This window comes from Ascaphus truei, chromosome 4 (assembly GCF_040206685.1).
Source record: "Ascaphus truei isolate aAscTru1 chromosome 4, aAscTru1.hap1, whole genome shotgun sequence".
Lineage (NCBI taxonomy): Eukaryota > Metazoa > Chordata > Amphibia > Anura > Ascaphidae > Ascaphus > Ascaphus truei.
In genome coordinates, this window is record NC_134486.1 from 384,826,268 (window position 1) to 384,850,065 (window position 23,798).

The 23,798-nt window shown below is 43.6% G+C and overlaps 1 protein-coding gene across 2 annotated transcripts in view; it reads left to right on the forward strand.

The window, feature by feature from the left end:
- The window catches only part of EVA1A (eva-1 homolog A, regulator of programmed cell death), a 77,108-nt gene that overhangs the window by 42,952 nt on the left and 10,358 nt on the right, over positions 1–23,798 (forward strand). For both annotated transcript variants that reach the window (XM_075598490.1, XM_075598489.1), the window contains 2 exons: positions 4,041–4,202; positions 9,849–10,010. In XM_075598490.1, the coding sequence (XP_075454605.1) occupies positions 4,041–4,202; positions 9,849–10,010 (324 nt within the window). The remainder of the gene's footprint in view (positions 1–4,040; positions 4,203–9,848; positions 10,011–23,798) is intronic.

The window sequence follows — 23,798 nt, forward strand, 5'->3', positions numbered from 1 at the left end:
CACTGTATTAGCAAAATGAACACACTCCTAGTGTGCGAGAGAAATATGATATATTACATGTGTAGCGTAGTCCGTTCCTTTAGGGTGGTTACATTAAATGGGAAAAGGTAATCCATGTAATATGTTGAAATGATTCCGGTAGACAGTTGGAATCATTTGTGATGTTGATGTGGATTTTTGGAAGACTTTTCTTCTTCTTCTTGGGCATATACACTAAGTGGCCGCACAATACATCTTTAATATGACCTTTGAGAGTCTGTAGTATTCTTTGGACGTGTTTCCTGTTCTCACACGATTTCCTTTCACAGACTGTTCACTTCTTAGAGGTCATATCTAGAGGTCAGAAGTTTTCCTGCTCATTGGCACTCTCGTAGTTTGCCTTTGCAAAACTTTACCATTGGAGTGCTTGTAACACTCAGCTCACACAATAGGAAGGAACAGTGTGGATGAGGATATCCATCTGTCCCAGGGTCACTTAGCTGAGTAAGGTCATTGTTAAGGACAACATAAGAAGGAAGCTGTGAGACTTTAAAAGGCAGTCCTGTTGAATATTGCATTGCCGGAGGGTTGACAAAAAGAACTGTCATTGTCTTAAGAAAAATGATTTATAGCAACGGCCCTATAATTATTTTCTTTTGTCCTCATTCACCACACATGTATCAAATTGGATTGGAATTGCATTTCTTTGGACTCCAAGTCATACATCACAGTAATTCTTCCTCCTATTAAACTGACATTTATAAGTAGTGCTACACATGTCATGATAGAGGCACAATGAGCTTACATTGCAACGTGTTGTATCTAAGGCACAAGGAGATACAGTACAGAACTTTCCACATGTATGGGGCAGGTACAGTGAATGGAAGGAGTCTCACATTTTACACAGGCAGTTTAATATACTTTCTTTTTTCAAATATGTTTTTAATTGATCTAATAGGTAAATTTGATTAATTTAGATAAATATATATATTTTTAAAAAGGCAATGAAGGATGAACAGCCCCTTTAAACCGTGGTGTCTTAACCACAAAGCCACTCATCCACATAATTGATTGACCACAAGTCATAAATGCTAACCAAGTTAAGATTTTACAATGACGGAAGTTATCTAATGTGAACAGCTGTTTCAGAAAAAAAGGTAAATTGAGCTTTGAAATATGCTGGAAGATGTGCTAACCAGTAATAAAAAGGTGCTTGGAAGTGACAGTGATACATTGCTACACAACATAATGATCCTAGAGAAAAGGGGTGTGAGAGCTTTTGCATGGTATCTTTCCACAGTGTCTATAAATACATTCTAAACCAAATCAGAAGGAGCTCTGGTTACTGTTTTGAGGTCACTCATTAGTATGCTAATGAAATGATTGGCCTTCTTAAATACGGGCTCCACATATGGCAATTATGGTAAACGAAAACCTTGCCCCAGCCTAGTCTCCACCCAGTGTGCATAATGAACACCATATGTGATGCTGGTTCTTGCATTAATTCTATGCGGCCAAATCAAATTTCCAAGTAAGAATATAGTCAGATTGCCTCTGCCATGCCAATCTCTTCACTTCCAAAAAATAGAAAAAGGCAACATTTGCTAACATCCCTGAGAGAATTAAATTGGTTTGCAGTATTAGGTTGGGGAAAAGTTTTAATGTCTGTTCCTTCTTTTACTGCGGCTTAGTGAGACTCCAGTTTGCTCTGCATCAATGAAATCTTTTGGGTGGTTTCTCCATCACACAAGCCACACAGCTGGTGGTCTCCAGTTGGAGGCACAGGGCTGTTACAGTCCTGGTACTGCAGATTAGCATTACACAGTTGTGGAACATGAGGAGGGAGTTTTAAACAATGCTCCTTCTGTATCAGGGTGACCACCCTTTGTATACTCTATTAACCCCTTTATTGTAAGAAGGAAGTGCAACACATTACAAAGCAATGACAAAAGATGCAATGGAAAGAGGAATCCTTATGCAGTGAATGGGTTACTTAGAATTAGAGACTACTGTACAGTAATTGAAACATTACATTTGTTGTATTCTTTTCCATATCTGTATTTCAGGTTGTTTTCTTGGTGGTTTCCAAATGTTGTAAACTTAATCTTGTATATACAGATATACAGAAGTAGTAATTCACCTGTAGAGTTCTTCTTACCTGACAGAGGCATTTGATGAGGAATGTTGCAAAATCTGGCTCTTTACGGGTATAAGACCAGTTCACAAACCATCCACAATATGTGCTATGTAGATCAGAGTTGCTACGTCTGTAATCCAGTATTATAAGTACTGTAGAATGACGATGCTCAAATGCTCTTCCTAAGCAATGTATTTAGTGTAAGCAGAAATGTATTTGATGGGCTAAATACATTTCTTATAAAGACAATCTGAATGTTGCTATTCGTTATAAGCCAAAAAAAAGTATTTTTAGAGCAAAGAAAAATTACAGTTTAACCCTTCATTTGTTGTGATAGAACATCCCTGCCCTGTCCAGAACACTAAAACCATTGATAATGTTGTCTATTCTTCCCATTAGAATACCTCTCAGTGGCCAGAAGAGTGATTATTAAATATGATTGAATGTACAAACTGAATCTGTAAGTTATACCCAAAGATAGGCACAAAAAGTTGGCTCGTGTTGATTTTTTTCATACTCTCCACTCATTGGTGTTTAGTGGAAACAGCTGTAATTATTTGAGGGCTACAATAAAACACCTTCAGTTTATATCTTCTATGCTGTAAGTAAAAATAAAGCATTGGGTAGTTAAAGGTTAATAGTCATTCTTAGGCTCGTCTTAATTCATGCACCATGTTCACTTAACAGCAGTACTTTTCAATCCTTTTCTCAGACAAACATACCCAGGCCAGATTTTTAAAATGATCAAGTAATTACCAAAAATTAGAATTTATTTATTTGAAATATAAAGAAGTATTGTTTTGGTTATACCTAACATTTGGTGCGGCCGAGGTTTAAAACCACAGTCTTACAAAGTGCAGAAGACTTAAACATAAAACTTTACTTTAACTAGGTGGCAGATGGAGGGGCCCATAAGCAGATGACTACGTGATTTGCATAATTTTCGATTCTTAAATGCGTATATACAGTGGTTGACAAATCACCAAAAAATCTACTCGCCACACAAAAAAATCTACTCGCCACCTAGTACCAAACGTGTGCTACTTGGGCCAATATTTACTCGCCCGGGGGTTAAATCCACTCGCCCGGGGCGAGCAAATGTATAGGTTTGTCGAACACTGCGTATATATACATATATGATCACGTGTAGACAGGGCTGGACCGAGACATTACCACGCCCCGGACAGACTAAAAATGTGGTGCCCCTTCTCCCGCAGCATCGCGTCACCACGTTGAAAGAGGGGGCGGCACGGGCAGCAAAAATGTAAGTGCAACATCTGCCGCTCGTGCTCTGACACCATCTTTAAATGTCCAAGTCCTGTGCACCCTCGTCAATGTCGATGGACATTTAAAGAGGGCACGTTGGAGCGGCGTGTGCGCGCGGGACTCGGAGTAGCAGCAGCGAGGGACATTGACGAGGGTGCTCGGCCACTCGGGACATTGACTGAGCGGGGTCACGATACAGGTCCTACACTCACTATCCTGCTCCGTTAATGTTCCACATGGCCAAGTGCCCTCATCAATATCCTTTGCTGCTGCTACCGCTCCAGCCCCGCGCTTGCCCACCGCTCCGACACGCCATCTTTAAATGTCCCTGTACACTGATGAGGGTGCACAGGACTCGGACATTTAAAGATGGCGCCAGGGCCAGAGCGCGCACAGCGGCGAGGTGCCCGGTGGTTTCTTTTGGCGCCCTTTTTGGTTGGCAACCCGGGCAGGTGCCCGGCTTGACTGCCCTGCATTTAGATGTATGTAAAGTATAAGTGTGCACGTGTCTTTACAATATTTCTGCAAGTCTCATTTATTCTAGCCTGTAGTAAAGATTAAACTATTTTGTAGACTAATGGCCTATAGGATTAATACTCCGTTGAGTAAATAATTTAAACGGTATTAATGATTTTTTTGCCTCTCTGTTTTCTTTCAGTACCCAAGAAACTTCTCTATGAAACTCAGCCAAAATCAACAAATTACCAAGGAATACTGCAAACACACTTCCCACAGCAGCCAAGAGTTTATGATCGCAATGTAATTGGAGATGGAGCATTCTTTCCTGATTCTGCTTTTATAACAGAGCACACACTGCCAGGTATTGTAAACTTTCCTAACAAAATATGGTAAAGCAGCATTCCCCCCCCCGCCTTTTACTCACCCCTCACCCCCCCTTATACTCACCCCTCCCCCACTCCATGTTTTTTTCTCTACATCATTTGAACTGTGAGCCCTCGTTGAGCTCAAGCCTGCTATTTTTTTTTTTTGCTCTGGGTATCCGGGTTCCCAATACACTTACTGGTTTAGTTGCCAGTGTTTCTGCTCCCACTAGAAAAATAAATCGAAATGTCCACCAATAGGAAGTCACAAATTGGATGACCGAGGGTGCCAGCTTTGAACATCCAGGTTGTAACACCGGACGGTAATTACCTCGGTTACCAGGAGGTCCCTGGACGTAAACATTGCATGATTGGTCTCTGGAGTACCCACCAGTTTGAATTTTGTTAAAACAAAAACAAACTCAAAACCTATTTAAAATACAGTAGGCAGGATTCCTGCTTTAACGTAACATTATAGTGAGCAGTCACAGAACGTCAACGAAAATCTTAGGGCCCGATTCTATCAACACCCATTAGGTTGGAGTTAATATAATAAGTCCCCTAGGGATTCAAAGATGCATAGTGACTCATTCTTAAAGGTTACTTGTAGTATTCCTTTCTACACTTGCAGAAATGCATTTATTTATAATATTATTATATTCCCATTTACCAGCGTGCCCCTATTCACTCGCCCGTTGTCAGCCTTACCTCCAGTCACTCTTCCATGGATACCGTGAAGCCCTCACCCATTCATATTCTCCGTCTCAGACATTTGTCTATTCACACCGATTCACCCACTCATGCCCTCACTCTCCGACACCTGTCTGTTCACATCTACACCCCCAAGCAAACACACCCATTGCTATGCTCAACAATTATGCCCAGACATCTACAGTACACATTCATATCTTCACCCTCAGGCATTTCACACACTCGCTCCTGTCTACTTGGCACTCACCCATACAAGACTTTAATCACAAATACTCACACATTTATACTCTCACCCCTAGCTAGTTGTACATAGAGGCACCCGCTCCCAATCACTTACCTATTCTCTCCTATGTGATGATGTCAGGAATTGCATCACTTATTACTTAATGCTGAGTATGTTTGATTGAACACCTCTGAAAGTCTCACAAGTGCATGCACAAGAAAACCTATTTACTATTTTTACATTGATTCAGTGTAATTATTGAATGCCTGTTTTACCCAGTCGCAATTTTTAATGAAGTTCAACTTGATGGGCATATTTATTTTCTTTTTTTTCCATCCTAAACTACTATGTTACAATAAAGTCTACCAGGACCAACCTAACATCTAACTACTTTTAGTACTTTTAATTGGAGTGCTGTGGATTGCTTGGGTCTTCAGTATTACAACACTTTTGGGGTGTGTGTGTGTGTGTGTGTGGGGGGGGGGGGGGTTAGTGAAGCTATTGGTATATTAACATGGCAGGCTTATGTGATCTTTGGCTATATATTTATTTTTATGTGCCTCAGATTTCAAAAATTAGAGTTTGTTAATGTAGAGGAGACAAAGAGGTATTCAAAGGTGTTTCACCAGGTATTGTTCTACCTATAATGACAGCATTGCCCTTACAAAGTGGAAAACTCCAAAGTGATTCCCCGGCCAAGCTCTTTTATTAACAAGTAAATTGTTGATCCAAGGGTCCTTCCTACTGTATCTCTGAGGTGTTTAAGAATACAACTGTTCACTGTCCAAGTTTGAAACCTATAGTAGAGAAGGTGTTTATTTTATTTATTTATAAAATGTTTTACCAGGAAGTAATACATTGAGAGTTACCTCTCGTTTTCAAGTATGTCCTGGGCAAGTGTGCCCAGATATATAGAGCTGCTTTCAATCAGCGTGTCGGCATTTTCAGCAACATTCCTGCATTTGGTGATTTGCAAAATCAGACAGACAGATGTGTCGTTTTTCACGTAATTTACTAAAATTCGGAACAATCTGGATATTACGTGACTAAAAAGGCTCCACAAGCCTAGCTCATTCTAGATGACGTTTAAAGATTTTTCTAAGAAGAATGGTCAGGGTCGGGCCCAGAATCGTAATGTAAGGAATAGATCTCATATTTACAATGACCGTAATCCAGGCTGCGACTCTGGGCAGCAATTGCTAGAGTGTGGGCATGCAAAGCAAATATACTTCGGTATTAACATAGTACTAATCACAGAGGTAGCAGTTACTATATAGGGCATTGAAGAAGTATTAGTTGTTCAATTTCACCATATTGAAGTGTACACATTGGGAATAAGAAACTCACTGATGCAAAGAGCTTACAGTTTAAGAGCACCAATATTATTGAGCATGAGTCTTGGGTTGCCAGGTGTCCAGATGTGTCCAGTATTGAACCGGATTTGGATACTGTCCAGTAGAAAATTAGAGGCAATACTGTACATGTATGTGTCTGGTATTACCTCTTTGGACATGCATGTATCTGGTATTATCTCTCTGGACCTTTATGTCTCCGGAATTATCTCTCTGGGCATAGTGACCTGACCAGCTTGGGGGGCTACAGGATTTCCCTGAGCGGGGAGGAAGCAGGGCTGTTGCTAGGGGGCTGGGCAGCTTCCTCCATCCGGATTGGCTGCTGCTGAGTAATGCAGCCATCAAGAGGAGGTGTCAGGAGCCTGGGGGTGGGGCCAAGTAGGGGAGGAAACAGCATGGAGCGGAGAGAAGTGAGGGGTGTTTGTGTATCTCGAGCATGTCACACCTTTCACCATTGTGTTCAGTATTTTTGGAGAAGCCACATGGCATCCCTAAGCACCTAACATCTCTAAGCAGCACCATCTTCCCTGCACACATTTTTGTTTTTAACTTCTCAGGCCAACTATGCCCTCCATTTCATTCTTCCACATTGTTTCCAGTGCTCCTCTCCTGTATACTTTAACTCATTACCAGTGCTGGGAGATGTAGTAAATCCTAATGGGGGTTTTCAGAACCTATTGCACCAGTATCTGTAAAGTAAATGGGAACTGCATCTCACCCCTGTGCTGCGCCAAACCTTCAACTCCCCAACTCTATCTCTCAATGGGTTCGGTAACTTTTCCAGGCACCTGCCCATTTAAACCCATACCAGGCCTACAATTACACCATTACAGCTTCCAATGAGTAATGCCTCTCCTTTTCTAGGAGCATTTCTGCGGTGTCCACCTCACCCCATAAAACAGGAGTGGAAATGGGCGAAATCTTGATGCAAAGTTCGCAAAAAAAATGGCAATTTGCTGCTTGTGACAAATGTGCACAGATACCACCACATTTTTCCAAATCACTATATTATTCCTATAAACAAATTGAGAAGTGCTCAATCTGAGAGGAAACCAACCGAATTTGGCACAATGTTTTGTGAATTTGCAATAATAATAAAAAATAACGTTTCGCAAACAAAGGTAGCATGTCACATATTGCACTTTCAGATTGTTACAAAAGCAGATGGAACCTGGCACAGATACCAGACCTGTTTAGTACAGAATGGGATACCTTCATCCATTGGGTTGTATGAGGACCTGCTGTCCTCAACTGAGCATGTTGAGAACTTTGCGTTAGCAAAGTTAGTCTGAAAACCAGTTTCTGTGACTAGTACAGTAGCATTGTCTAATGAACGGGTGCACAAACTGCGGGGCCCCAGGGAGGTGCAAAAATGTCGGGGGGGGGGGGGGGCGGCAGTTACAGAAGCCCCGTTCTATCCCAAAGGCATTTAAATTGAATGCATGGGATTGCGCGAGGCCTCTGTAACATACTTACCTTAACTTTCCATCGACGCGTCGCCATGGCAAACCGGCATCAGATGACACAGCGGGGTCATGTGACATCGCCTTGCCATGGCAACATGATTTCATTTGACGCCGAGCAGTGGGAGTGGGGGCGCGGGCAGGGGGTGAGAGCAGGCAGGGGGGCGCAGGAAGAAGAGTTTGTGCATTCCTGGTCTTGTGCTCCCTGCCACTCCAAAGGAGTCAGTCATTGGTTACTGAATACAGTTTAGTATGCAATACCAGAAGTGTAAACGGTATATAATAACACACAGATCAAAGTGCAAATTATTCTAGTACAGAAAATGTCAGGAATTAGCCGTTATGGTTTTCCTGATGGTGCTGATCAGCTTGATCAACAATAATTTTTTTTTTTTTATGCATTATACTATACATAGTAATTTCTCCGTATTCATATCAATGGATTTTTAGCAAGTTGATAGTGTTTTGGAGGTAAGATTTTCAAAGGCCCAATCCATACTTCTAATACTAATTTGCTTCATTCCCTACCCATATAAGATTACATTTGCCACTGCATCATTTCTGGCTCATAAGAGGAAATTGTGGTTTGACTAAATTGAATAAAAGTGTACATCTAAAGGAAGTGATACATCAAGCAATCACTGAACAGGCTCCTGAAGTAAAGCAGCGCTGTTTAATGAGAACAGATTGCGATGGCAGCCGCGCTGGGCACAGCCCGAGAGATCGGACATTCATTTTTTGTTAAGTGAATCACGATGGAAGTGGACAAGAATTCGCTTAGATTTTCTTTAAATACTGTAGAGTTCAAATCTGCAAATCTAATTTTATGGGCGTGGCCCTGGTTTTATTACATAGCTAAAAAAATCAGTATACAAGATATGTTGGGGCATTTAATGGAGCAATCCAAGCAATATCGTGTGTGTGTGTGTGTTTAATAGATTTGGATTTGGTCTGTAGTATTAGATAATACTTAATACCTTTGTTATTTTAAAATTCAACTTTTAATACCATTTTAAATGAGTTTTAATATACAGTACTGAGCTTCTTTTCATTGCTATAGCAGGCTTTAGCCCACCTCTCCAGCAGTGCAAGATCTTTGTAACATTTTTTTCTGTGTGGGATAGTTTGTTGTCAATATTTCCAGCAGTTTGAGCTGAAAACTGTAATAATAGATAATGTTACCTTCGTAATATAAGTATACATTGTAGCTGCTGAGTTACACTGACTGACGAATTGATTTGAAACTGAAAGGCAGCCATTTAGTGAACCCGGGAAGCAGGATTTTGCTGATCGATCACGGGAGAAAGAATCAATCAGCAGCTTAGGTAATTAGTTTTCAATAAAGATAATCAAAGTGCCGCAAATATTTTTAAAAAAAAGTATATATGTATATATCTATATGTTGCTTGGATTGAGTCTTTAAATAATAAAGAGAAATGTCATATAGAGTACGCAACAACAACAAAAACAGCATAAAGATGGATGATCATACCCATCATTATAACAAGGTGCAAATCAATGTGGGGACGCTCCCACGTGTGAAAGGTAATGTAAACAAAAAGAAAAATATTATAGTTGAGATGTGAAAACCCACCAAATAATAATAATACAATAAAATGGAAACCACAATATAAGAGTTGTATGGGGCTTTTCAACCAGACACAGCTGCCAACTCCGCCCTTCAAAAACCCCTTGTCAAAGCACGGGAGTACAATATCTACGTAATACTGTGTGTTCAAAAGAAGCAACATTATTTTTTTAGTATATTACTGTACATACAGTATACGGTTGCATTCCCATTCTTTGAAGATTACCATTATCACACCCAGAATTATCGCATTAGCTTTCGTAATCTAATAGGGGTTTATCCTTTTGTTGTTTTGCATGTTAAAACAGAAAAGAAGGGAAGAGCTGCTGCTTTTTACCCGGCCGATCACGACCTCTCTATGGACGAGATAAAACATCCCGTCGCCAACCGTACCATGGCACCCGTGGGCCAGATCAACACGGAGATGGCACTTATTAGCAACCTATTAGCCGCATACTCCTTTATTACAGGTATGTATCAGCCAACTTTGGCATGAAAATAAGGTTACATACAGAAGCAAACATGTTAAAAAAACTTCAGCTAGAAAGGAAATCGGATATACTGTATAAGTTGGGGGTGGGAGAGTAAGAATCGCCTAACATTATTACTTGTTGTCAGTGAATGTTGCAGGATGGATGACACACACGCAGAGGGTTTCATGGAATTGCACTTTAGAAAAGAATTAGCAACTTTGGGCCTCATGCAGTAAGCGCCAAAAAGACTTTTTTCGCCAAAATTGCTTTTCCGATTCAGTAAGCGCCGAAAAGCGCCCTAAATCAGCAGTTTTTTCCCCCGGAAAAAAACTTTTCGGCAGCCGGGTGCCGATAAGCCACTTTTCGGGACTTATCGGCACTTTCTGAAACGCGCTCAATTCTAGTAGCCCCCATCAGCTTTTCGCTGCTGATCGGCAGTCTAGAATTGAGATTTTTACGCCAATCCAGCCCTCCAACTAAAGTTGGCAAGTTGCTGGGGGAGAAGCATCGGCAAGGTCGACACTTAGAAAAAATAAGGCCTTTTTTCTGGCTGGGATTGATGCCGGGGGTCTCCGGAGCTGATATTCATTAATACCAGCACCGGAGCCCCCCGGCATGCACCTGAGGCAGGAAAAATGCATTTAAAGCCCACTTCATTACCTTAGCGGCTAACCGCAAAGGCAATGAAGGGGTTAACCAGCCGTGCCAGGTTTATTGTGGGTAGCGGGGGTGGGTGAAAGGGGTATTTGGCCCTTGGTGGCTGTTTAGGGCTTGCGGGGCAGGGGGGGGGTTGAGGGTGGACATAACATCTGCATGACCTTAGCGGTTAATACCGCTACGGTCATGAAGGGGTTAAGCCCTCCCGCTACCAACCCGCAAGCCCTAAACAAACACCGTTGGGGCCAATACCCACTTCGGCCACCCCCGCTACCCACAATAAAAAAAATACACACACAACAGCCCCACACTAAATAAATATATATATATTACATCAACAACCCCTATACCCCCTAACATACAGTACATATATGCACAGCAATGATACTATAGGCCGGCGGGTGCCCTCGGGTGTTACCCGTGGGCCTGCAGTACAAATTCTGTGCCCCCCCAAATTATTTTTAAAACACATACATACTTATAAAGAAATAACCCCCCCCCCCTAACACATACAGTATAGTAATGGGCACAATTACTATTATCCACAAATGGATAATAGTGCATTTGTCCATTTAAAATACATAAAGAACAATAAATACATATTGCACTCACCCTTGTCCGGCTGCCACGACGAAGGCCATCCTCATCTCCATCACCGTCCATGCCCCCTCCGATGCTGCAAAACATAAACAAGAATAAAAACAGCCAATGTAATGTCCCCTAACCCCTTAATCACCATAGCGGTTATTAACCGCGACAGTCATTAAGGGGTTAACCCACCCTCACCCACCACTCGGGAGGCCTACATACCCTCCCCCACTACCCCCCCACCCTGTGAGGCCTAACCACCCTCACCCAATACCAAGCCGGGAGGCCTACCAACATACCCTTGGGGCCTATACCCCCTTCCCCCACCCACAGTACCCACAATAAAAACAATACACAGCCCCACAATAAACATCATTATATTTATTAAATACATAACCCACCCCCTGTGCCCCCCCCATAAATACATGATTTATTATTTTACATACAGGGATAATACCCCAGGCCCACGGGAGTCCCCGGTGGGCCTGACGGGTCACCTCACAGATCTACAGTAGCCCAGCACCATGTTTCAAACAGGGTCTGGAGGCCTACGGGTGGTCCCCGCCAGGTGCCGTGGTCCACCAGGTGGTCTCTGCGGGTCACCGTGGGCCACAATGTGGTCCCCGCGGGTAGGCCCGCGGCTGTCTGGGGGGCCCCGGGTCAGACCCACAGGTGTCTGAGGGGCCTTGGTGTTTCCCACGGGAGTCTGGGGGCCCTCAGGTGGTCCCTACGGGTCCGCGGTGGGGCCACCGGTTCCTCCCCGCAGGTGTCCCCCGTGGACCCGGCAGCCGTTTACCCGTGAGAAACCCGAGGAGACTGCAGGTGGTCTCCATAGGTCCCCCGCAGACCTGAGGAAACAACCCTGTATGTAAAAAAAATTAAACATGTCCTATACATTAAATACATCAACATACGGTATGGGGCATCGGTGCCATTGTCAACGCCATCTTTATAGCGGGCACGTCGCATATGGGATGCTATAAAGATGTCGGCGACACTGGCACCCGATGACCCATACCGGGGCCTGTAACTCGAGAAGCAGGTGGTCCCTGATCCACAAATCAATGCGGTTCAGCTCTGGTGACCCCCTGATCCCGTACACTATTATTAAAAATACATTAATGCTGCTTCATTACCATAGCAGATAGCCGCAAAGGTAAGGAATGATTGTTTATTGATATGGGTGTTTTATTCATAGTGTAGCTGTGCAGAGGGTCTCCGGACCTGAACCGCTTTGGTTTTAGGTCCGGGTACACCCTGCTTCCCGAGATACAGGCCACTTTATGGGGTGCCGGTATCCCTCTGCTTTGTTTACATTCCGCGGTCACGTGATCGGGACCTTTAAAAGCAGAGGGATACCGGCACATCATAAAGGGGTCTGTATCTTGGGAAGCAGGGTGTCCCCGGACCTGAAACCAATGCGGTTCAGCTCCGGAGACCCCCTGTACATCTACACTATGAATAAAAATAGTTTTGAAATATTTTTTATTTTGCCGATGTTTGCGCAGAGAGAGTGGCGGATTTCTCTCTGCTGCAAACACATATCGGCAGGGGACGGCGTATCGCCAGGTTATCGGGAGACAGACTGTCTCGCCACCGGCTACTCTGCGTTTTTCTTTCGCAGTGATTCGCCAGGGATTTGGCCCTTCCTGAATTCTGCGAGGGCAAATCGCCAAAATCATGCCGATATTGAACCCCTCCCGAGAGTGCTTTTTCGGTGCTTACTGCATGAGGCCCTTTGTACTGATGGGTCCTTATTTTTTTTCCATGTCCATTTTATGCATACTAATAATTTTCAATATTTATAGTGGTATGTAATAATATCTTGATGGGGAATAATTCACCTGAAATTTCCAATAATATTAATAATAATATATTTTAGTTACGTAGCTCTGGCAGTGTACGCAGCACTGTGCAAAATGTTACAGGCACAGTCCCTGCCCTGTAGATCCTACAATCTAATTTTCGCCTGAGGTAAAGGGAGATAAAGGGGGCCGCTCAAAGCCTCAAGAGCGGACACTGGGATTATATTCACACACTTCAAAGGTAGAGGCATTACGTCTAAACTACTCCTTAAACCCAACTGAATAGATTACTGTTCTACTTAACAGATGAAATTGTTTCTTTTTTTGTATATTGTAGCTATTTCAGAAATGACTGTACTGATGTGCACATTATTTTGGAAAAGCTCTGTTCGTATTTGTACTTTGTAAGATTAATAAGAGTTTAAGTTTCCTATTGAAACGGTTGCCTGAGATCTACTTATGTACTGTATAGTATGTACACACTTTCATATTATCACGAAAACCCCTTTGCCATACTTTTGTTTGGCGACATTTTGCAGTCTACTTGTTTTGCAGTCTACATTTGATTTTTTATTTTTTGATTTTTCCAGACATAAGGGTATCCACTCTTTATTTTACCTCAGATTATATGGCCTATCATTGAGGTGGGAGCCTGAGTTATTTGGGTTACTGTTTAATTCTTATAGTGTGTGGTACATGTTGTGTGAGACTGTAGTGACTAGACACAACACAGTGGTAATAAATAACAAGATTTATATACCGATATAGCTATAATTTGTGGTGTTACATAGCTCAAATGAATCAGTATTGTGACTCTTAATCTCAGAATCACTCCATACACATATATACTTAAACAAACTATAAACAACAGTGCGAACACTGCACAAACAAATAATAACTTTTATCTCTGTCCGGCTCCCAATCATGGGGTACTGGCCTGTAGATCCTGGTGTGCTAGTACAATCGTTGGAGCTCATAAACTGTGTGTGTGTTGCAGGCCTGGTGCTTCACAAATATCAAACTGTGATGGCAATATAACTGCAGTTTATATCCTTTGTGGGTTAGCTCACCCACTTCAATCTGGTGTAATTCCTGCACAGCTGGGCTCCCTAATCTCTCTCTGTAGTAGCCCCTGTCTGCCTGCTTCCCTCTGCACTGTCAGGTCCTGATCTCTGTTGGTCCCAGCTGCATGCACTGGTCCAGTGGGGCAACTCTCTCTCTCCGCAGTCCCCTCTCTATTAGGGTTCAGCATTGACTCTCTGTGCAGGATGGGTGTAACAGGGGAGTTATCCTGTTCAAGTAATGTGCCTCTAATCCAGCAGTGTGGTGGTTAACTGCTGGTAGTTAATTAACAAACACCACCTGCCTGATTGCTTAGAAAAGCCTGTCTTTTGAGACAGGAAGTGAGACTCCTTAGCTCACACCTGAGCTGAACTTGGAGACACTTGTCTTGAGCCCTGCCAGAAGAAACAGCAGAGCTGCTTTCAAGACACAGGGGAAACTTCTAAACCTGAATGCTGACAAACCCTGAGGAAAAGGGAGCTGAACCAGGGACAGAGAAGATTTTCCCTCCAAACCACAAGGAACAGATAAGACTTTCATTTATGAGACTTTTTATATCTGTTCATTTCATGCTATATGTTTGGAGCTGGGAGACATGCTTATCTAAGAGAGTTGTGAACTGCATAGTATATCACTAGAAATACTCCCAAGTGAATAGAAGCTTTGTTTACCCCTTGTTTGGATGGTTTCGTGATGTTAAGGAAAAGGCGCAATAAAAGGCTTATTTAATTTCACTATAACCAGACTCCCTTGCATACCTCTGTGAGCGTCCGCCTACAATGGGCCTGCACACCCTCAGCTCCCTTTCCAACTCTCACCAACTGTCTTTCCACTGGCTAAGCACAGTCACATGGTCCAGTGGAATGTAATTCTTAAAGGGGCCATGTCCTGTACTTATAGCAGACACAGGGGGTTACATAAGCTATTTTTTCCTCCTTGTTTTTGGTATAAACAATATATTTCATGGGATGCTTTAATGCAGGTGTGCACAAACTGGGGGGGTCCTGGGGCCGCAAGATTTTCTGGGTGCTACGGCGCTTACAGAGGCCCCACGCTCTTCCCCAAAGCATTTAAATTAAATGCTGGGGGAGCGCGCACAAGGTCTCTGTAAGTCCCCTACCTGGTCTCCGGTGGCTTCTGACGACGTGTCGCCATGGCAATGCAGAGTCAAAGGACGCCGCAGGGGTCACATGCAACGCAATGTCAGAAGACGCCCGTGAACAGGTAAGGGGGTTTGCGAGCAGGCAGAGGGCGTAGACGGAAACATTTGCGCACCCCTGCTTTAATGCATGGTTTTATTCATGCTGTTAATGGGTTATATCAATATCTTAAAGCTGAAGACCAAGCAGTATCCTCCTACAAGTGTGTTTAAAAAAAAAAAAAAAATCAGTTCTGTACCATGAGAAAATACTTGTAGCATTTTTTTTAAAAATAACTTTGAATTACATTTTGTATATATTGTAATGTGACAAGCATTTTTTGTTTCTATAACAACCATTTACAAAGTCACATCCCCTTCCTCTTCTGAAACAAGCTCTGGCACACCCCTTTTTGAGCCCCGCCTTCTCTCTAGCAGTGCACCAATTGTATCTAGTGACTGCATGGTCACATGATTTTCCCCACAGAACGTTCATCCCTGGTCCTCTTCTGCTGCACTTTAGTGAGCCCCCGAGCCAAATCTTCACCGATCTATCGACAACGTAGCTAATTACTTATCATTGTGTGGATTGTATCGATACACATATTTAAAAAAAATAATAATAATTTCCCTTTAACGGCAGCTTGGACTGCTGCTTTAAATCTTCCACTCATCAACATAACCCTCTCCACTGCTACAAGATCAGTAGACATACTGTATAATTTCATTACCAACTCTTATTCATTGACAGCTTGTGGGAAAAAAGTATTGTCAGATTCACACTACTTCCATATGGCCAAAGCTAAATCACTCTGCACTCTAATTTAAGTTGTATGTGCTTGGGTTATGCTACAACAGTAGACAAGGAATAGGCTTCTTTAGCATACTTCTCCTTTTTATTCATAAAGGTGAGACTGTAAGCGTGTAAACTGCCAGGTTGTACAACCTTTCCATAGGAATATATAGAATAATGGCCACCTAATCAACCAATGTTACCCCACTGATAATCACTTTTCAAGAAATGTCAGAATGCATTCAACCTATTCCAGTGGAGAAAGTATATTTTTATTCGTACATGTACTTACCCCCTTCTGGCCTTGTCGGCAACCTTGCCAGCCTCCCACATCACACATTATACACAATACTCCCCCACACCCACAATATACACAATATAATGCCCCCCCACACATGCACAATATATACAATATAATGCCCCCCCCCACAATATACACAATATAATGTCCCCAAACTTACATAGACACACACAATATAATCTATCTGAACAAGCTCCTCACCCTTACCACATGCAGCACTTATCTTCTGAGATTTGACTCCAAAAGACTGTTCATGGTCCCAAGGTTCAGCAAAGTATCCGGCCGCTCCTCCTTCTCTTACCGTGCACCCCAAAACTGGAACAATCTACCAGAGGCTCTCACAGCCACACACGCACGATATACACAATATAATAACCCCATACAAAATAAAATACCCCCCCCCCCACACCCACACACATTACTCCCACAAAATACAAACAATAATACACACACTTACCTTGGAGAAGTTGGACCCAGCTCCCGGTATGCGATGGCGGAAGAGAGAGGCCCGTTGTAGCTGTGGAGAACTCCCTCCCTGCATCCCTCTCCATGCCTCCCTCCATTTCCCTGCATCTCTGCGTATCTCCCTATAAACAGAGCAGGCTCTGGTCAGTGACGTAGAATGCCCTAATATGGGCATATATGGGAATCCATGTCACTGACCTGAACCGGCTCTGTTGGGGAGATTCGCGGGGATGAAAGGAGATGCAGGGATATGGAGGGAAGGAGGCGCGGAGAGAGACCTCTGGGATACACATCAGGGAGACAGAGAGAGGCAGGGAGATTTAGATCTCCTATAGTTCATACACAGTAGCGGCACTTATTGTTTTACCGGTACTGCATTCCGGACCGTCCCAGTATACTTTCACCACTGACCTACTCTCAATAGTGATTTTCAACCGAAAACCGCCCATATGGCTGCTTCGGCATATAAAGAATTAGCCCCTTAGCCTGAAAACCAGTGACTTCATAAACACACTACCACAGGCTGTACTTTTGTCTCCATATGTTATAGGATGGCCAGAAGTGGAGTTAACTACTTTGCCACTTAACTCCCTTGATTCTACGCATTTCAGGGGTTAAATCAGGGGGCACAGATGCATTTGCAGTCATTTAAAAGTATTCTATTGGCATATGATATTGTCAGTGGTAACATTACTTTCTCTATTAGTTTGAGCAACTTTATATCTGTGCTCCTTGGGCACCAAATATAAAACTGCATCTTCTTCAGCACATGAATTTGTTGCACCTGTAAATGTTATCCACAGGGCCCTTACCCTGCCCAGTAAAAAACATTGATCTAGTTCCAGTTAAAATAAATACTATTTTTCATAACTGACGTTAAAATAAATCCAGCTTTTTCTCCGGTACCCTGTTTCTCTGGTCATATAGTTTATATAACGTCTGACTACATTATTCATTTGTGGCCAGAAAATGAGAAGAATGTGCTTTGCACTCCAAGGTATCTACTGACCGTTATTGAATAATGCTGTCTCAAGTAGTAGCAGCTTTGTCATATTTTGCTTTCCCATGATTGAATATCCTTCTACAAACCACAGCTGTGTGTCCAGTACAGCAGTAAAAGTTGAATATCCCAGTGCATATCGCCCCTTGCCTGCTGTTAAACAGGCTGTAATCCTGCCTGCGTTATTGTAAGGCCCGTCTATTTTTGCAGATGAAAGGGTTCTTTTTATTTTAGTAGGATGTTTTACATTTTTTTTCCCCCCCTTATTCAAATGAGTAATGTCTTCTGGCCTGTTTTTCCATTTTTATAAACCATTTCCAAATAAAACAGCAAGTATAATACACATGCTTTCACAATTTTTTTTTTTAAATAGAACAATCTTTTTTTTTTTTTTAAATATAAGCCCCCTGTTGCATTTATAAGAAAACGTTCTTCATACAGGTAACAGAAACTACTTGATAGTAATGTTTTGGGTCAGAACCAAAGGATTGGAGATTACATTATTAATGTGTTCAGTTTATCTCCTACTCCAAATTATATGGAGTTTGTGAATTGAATTGTGTAACATTAAAAAAAACTAATTCAATGTAAGATGTATCTTAAAGGTGGAATCCATCCTAACAAACCTCCATTTTTGTTTTTACTGGAGTGGAACTGGGGGTAATCCCAAGCTTGAACCGCACTATTCTCAGCCCCGGTGGCTGTTTGTTCTTTTAAAGGGGATTCAAATGGCCTTCCAATTAGAAGCCACCAACAATGATGCTGTAGCTTCCTATTGGCCTGAGATTTGGCAGCCATTTTATTTCCCTTGAGGGAGATCTAACCCGGAATCTTTATTGGTATTTGTAGGAAACTGGGGGATCCCCAGAGCTGAGAATAGTGGTGTTTGGCATTAGATGGGGCACTGGTTCCCATTCTGAAAAGAGAACCTTTGGTCTCCTATGCATCCCTCTTTAAAAAAAATGTATTTATTTTTTATCACCCTTTGTAGTACAAAGTGATAGTTTCTGTTTTGGTGATAGTACACTGCTATGGAGAAGTGTAGGTGTGTCATAGGTTGTGATGCATTTTAATGAACCAACAAGAGATTGACATCATAATGTAAAGAGCTTCCAAAATATGACTGGTCTCTTCGTGTGTACTGTAGCAGCATGAATAACAACGGCATTGTGTGGGTGATTAAATAAACCCAGGGGTGGCCAACTCCAGTCCTCAGGGGCCACCAACAGGTCAGGTTTTCAGTATTTCCTTTCTTCAGCACAGTGGCTCAGTCAACCTTTGACAAGTGTTCACTCAAAAAAAAAAAATTTGCTAGAGGTTCAGTCCATGACCATTTATAGGCTATTGTATAGTTTTGTAGCATTTCATACTGTATCATAATCCTTATTTGGTATAGAATGACATTAGTTGCAAAGTATTGTACTCATTTCTCTACTCTATCTTTAAACATAAGGTGAGAGAGTCTAAGATGTATCCCCATCCCAGAATAGTTTATTTCAGGGGTGGCCAACTCCAGTTCCCAAGGGTCACCAACAGGTCAGGTTTTCAGGATATCCCTCCTTTTAGCACAGGTGGCTCAGTCGTGGACTATTCTGGGATGGGGATAGATGGTGGTACGTCTTAGTCTCTCTCACCTTATGTTTAAAGATAGAGTAAAGAAATGAGTACAATACTTTGCACCTAATCTAATTCTATACCAAATAAGGGTTATGATATGAAATGCTACAAAACTACAATAGCCTATAAATGGTCACGGCACGGGACTTCTAGCTTTTCAAAGCTAGAAACCTTCAGGTTCATTTCGGGATTATCCATCGCCAGTTTAGATTCTCTGATTTCTTCCGTTTTCAAAAGACCATGAAAAATACAACGTCATCATTTTATCAAATGGGTGGTAAATACTACTCGAAACATGTTTGTTTATCCACACAATAATTAAACTACAACATCTGTACTGTATATGATCATATTGGCCTCCATCACATGAGAAAAACGTAAGAAATTTAATGTTATGGGTTGCTGACCCATTTTGCTTGAATGAAAACCCAGACACGTGTTTATTATCAAATGCTGTGCAGATTCATTGTAGGTTGTGATACCATTAAGGGGCCAATGCACTTTTGGACACCTAAAAGGCATCTCAACCTTCAACAAATCTACATGTCTGCAGGACCAATAGAGATACTGCAACTTTAAACTACTGTACAAATACTGTGTAAAATTCGGGAGGTTTCAAACTTTAAAGATGCACACACATCCTCCAACATACAATTGCACAATACTGACCTATAAAAATACCACTTCTTTCACATTACCTGGGCCTACTACATCAGTACCATCATGCTGACATAGTACATGATATGTAATAATTATTAACTAATTGTACTTGGTGTTCCCTATGGTTGCCATTAATCTATGTGCTCCCACCTGCTACTGTATAGGTTTTTTTTGTTAACTGCACAGTAGAAGACTCAGGCAGCTGTCTCACTCCCATAAATACCTCTACATTCCTACATGGTCAACACATCAGTTTTAAGTTGCTGGAGCTGCAGGATGGCTTTATTTATATATAACACCCAATTTGCAGCATGGTCCACAAGCAACAGTTGCTGTGTAGAACTGAGAACATAAAAGGATAGTGTGCTCAAGGAATCATCAGCTTCTCCTGTTATGGTTGATGTCACCTGAAGATCTGTACAACAAAGATTGGTTCCCTGAAAACCGACTTCACCGTGCTCGGGCGTGCTCCTCCCCCGTACCTCCGAAGCCCCTGCGCGTGCGCACACACACACCATCACGTGGCCATCACTGCACTATCCTGTTAAGCACCCGCACACCTCTTCGGCTGCCCACCTGTGCACATCTTCTTGGCCGCCCCTCGTGCACATCTTTTGCGTCCTCCCGCGCACAGCGTCTGCCGGCCCGCGCACCCAGTTTTCATCGCACGCGCCCCCCTAAATAATCCTGCGCCTCATTGCCCCCCCAGTTTGCGCACCACTGCATTACAACACACACTCTCTCAATCAATCACCACATACACATACTCACACTCACCACACACACACACACACTCACCACACACACTCACACACACACACACACACACACACACACACACACACACACACACACACACACACACACACACACAATCCCCCCCCCCCACACACACACACACAATCCCCCCCCCCACACACACACTCAATCCCCCCCCACACACACTCACACAATTCCCCCCCCACACACACTCACACAATCCCCTCCACACACACACTCACACAATCCCCCCCCCCCACACACTCACACAATCACACATTCCCACACACACACACTCAATCTCCCCACACACACTCTATCCCCCCAAACACCCACTCAATCCCCCCACACACCCACTCAATCCCCCCACACACCCACTCAATCCCCCCCCCCCCACACACACACACAGTCCCCCCCCACACACACACACACACACAATCCCCCCCCCCACACACACACACACTCAATCCCCCCCCCACACACACAATCCCCCCCCCACACACAAACTCAATCAATCCCCACACACACTCAATCCCCACACACACACACAATCCCCCCCCACACACACTCAATCCCCCCCCCCACACACACACACAACCCCCCCCACACACACACACAATCCCCCCCCCACACACACACACTCAATCCCCCCACACACACACACAAACTCAATCACCCCCCCCCCCACACACACACACTCAAATCCCCACACACTCAATACACACACACACACACTCAATACACACACACAATCCCCCCCCACACACACACACACTCAATCCCCCCCCCACACACACAATCCCCCCCCCACACACAAACTCAATCAATCCCCACACACACTCAATCCCCACACACACACACAATCCCCCCCCACACACACTCAATCCCCCCCCCCCCACACACACACAACCCCCCCCCACACACACACACAATCCCCCCCCCCACACACACACACTCAATCCCCCCACACACACACACAAACTCAATCACCCCCCCCCACACACACACACTCAAATCCCCACACACTCAATACACACACACACACACTCAATACACACACACAATCCCCCCCCCACACACACACACAATCCCCCCCCACACACACACACAATCCCACACACACCCACAATCCCACACACACTTTCACCTGGGGGGGGGGGGGGCGACATGCTCCGATCCCCCAACCCCCCATGCTGCTGAAAACTGGTGCGGGAAGCAGACAGGAAGAGAAGGAGGGGCTGTCTGTGTGCAGAGAGAAGCCCCGGCCTCTCTGCAAGACACAGACACATAGAAGCAGCAGCACGGAGCTTCTGGCCGCCTGTGCACAGCTCTGTCCGCCCCCAAGTTTCCCTGCAAGCAGCCCGCGCCCCTCCTACATAATCTTGCGCCCCCCAGTTTGCGCACCGCTGCCTTAACCCCTTCATTGCCTTAGCGAATAGCTGCTAAGGTAATGAAGCTGCTTTAATGTATTTTTATTAATAGTGTGCGGGAACAGGGGGTCCCCTGAGCTGAACCGCATTGATTTGTGGCTCAGGGACCCCCTGCTTCCCGAGTTACAGGCCCCGGTAAGGGGCATCGGGTGCCAGTGTCGCCGCCATCTTTATAGAGCTCACGTCGCGTCTTGGATGCTATAAAGATGGCGCCGACACTGGCACCGATGCCCCATTGGCACCCTGAACCATTAATCAATGCGGTTCAGCTCAGGGGACCCCCTGCTCCCACACACTATTATTAAAATGTACTTTAATGCAGCTTCATCACCATAGCGGCTATCCGCTACAGTAATGAATTAGTATTTATTGGTATTGGTGTTTTAATACTAGTGTAGCTGTGCAGGGGGTCTCCTGAGCTGAGCCACATAACAGGGCCTATATCTCCTGAAGTAGGGGGTCCCTGGACCTGAAACCAATGCGGTTCAGCTCAGAAGACCCCCTGCTCATGTACACTAGTATTAAAAATCATATTTGGACAGCACGATCGCCTGGAAGAGCCGTGCATTGAGACGCAGCGTCTCCATGCAGTTCTTACAGGCTGCTTTGTTTATAATAGTTATCGTGCTATCTAACTTTAAGCACAATATCAGTGGGGGAAGAAGGTGATCGCGCGATATGGCCCGTTTGGGCAAGACAGGCCGAAAACGCGCCGAGCAGCCTTAATGAATAGCGCTTATGGCTTCACCCTTTTTCGCCCGAGCGATGTAACCGTGAATCGGCCCCTCTGCCTCTTATTTTTCCAAATAAATGTACAGTATGGAAAAAAATTTGTAAACTATTTCCGTAGTACGTCAAATAAATAAAAAAGTCTAAGGAGAAGGTTAATTTTTATAGATATACTGTAATACATCCAAACCATGAAATAATTGCTCCATTCCATTTAACCAATTTAATCAAACTGAATGGGACTGCCAGGGACCCCTGCTGTGTTAATCCTATGGGTCATTAGTCAATGCAGAAATGCCTTAAACTTGCCTTAAACTAGCCCAGCACATACCCAGCACATACCCAGAATGTAACCGGGCTAGTTTAAGGCAAGCTTTAGAATAGTCTTGGTCTCGTCTGTAACCAAGGCTTACTTCACCTTCAGAGTGCCAGGCGTCTTGCAGGACTGCAGGTCCTGGAAGCTGGAAATTGAAGTGGTGGGGGCTTCACTTTAATTTTGATCGGGCTGGCCGCTACATTGGAGTGGTCCGCCTGATCACCCCCTAGAAAACAAACAAGTGCCTATGATGTACCTGGTATGCCATAAAGGCCTATGCCTTGCCAGGGATCATGCCACACCAGGTACGGCATAAGGGCACTGTAAGGGTTGAGGAATTATATTAACCTGGGGTAATTTCCCTTATCTACGGTATCCTATTAACTGATCAGAGAGATACCTAAATATTTATGAGACCATTTCACGTTTAAAGTCAGTTTGAGAAATTTTACATTTTCTGGTGGA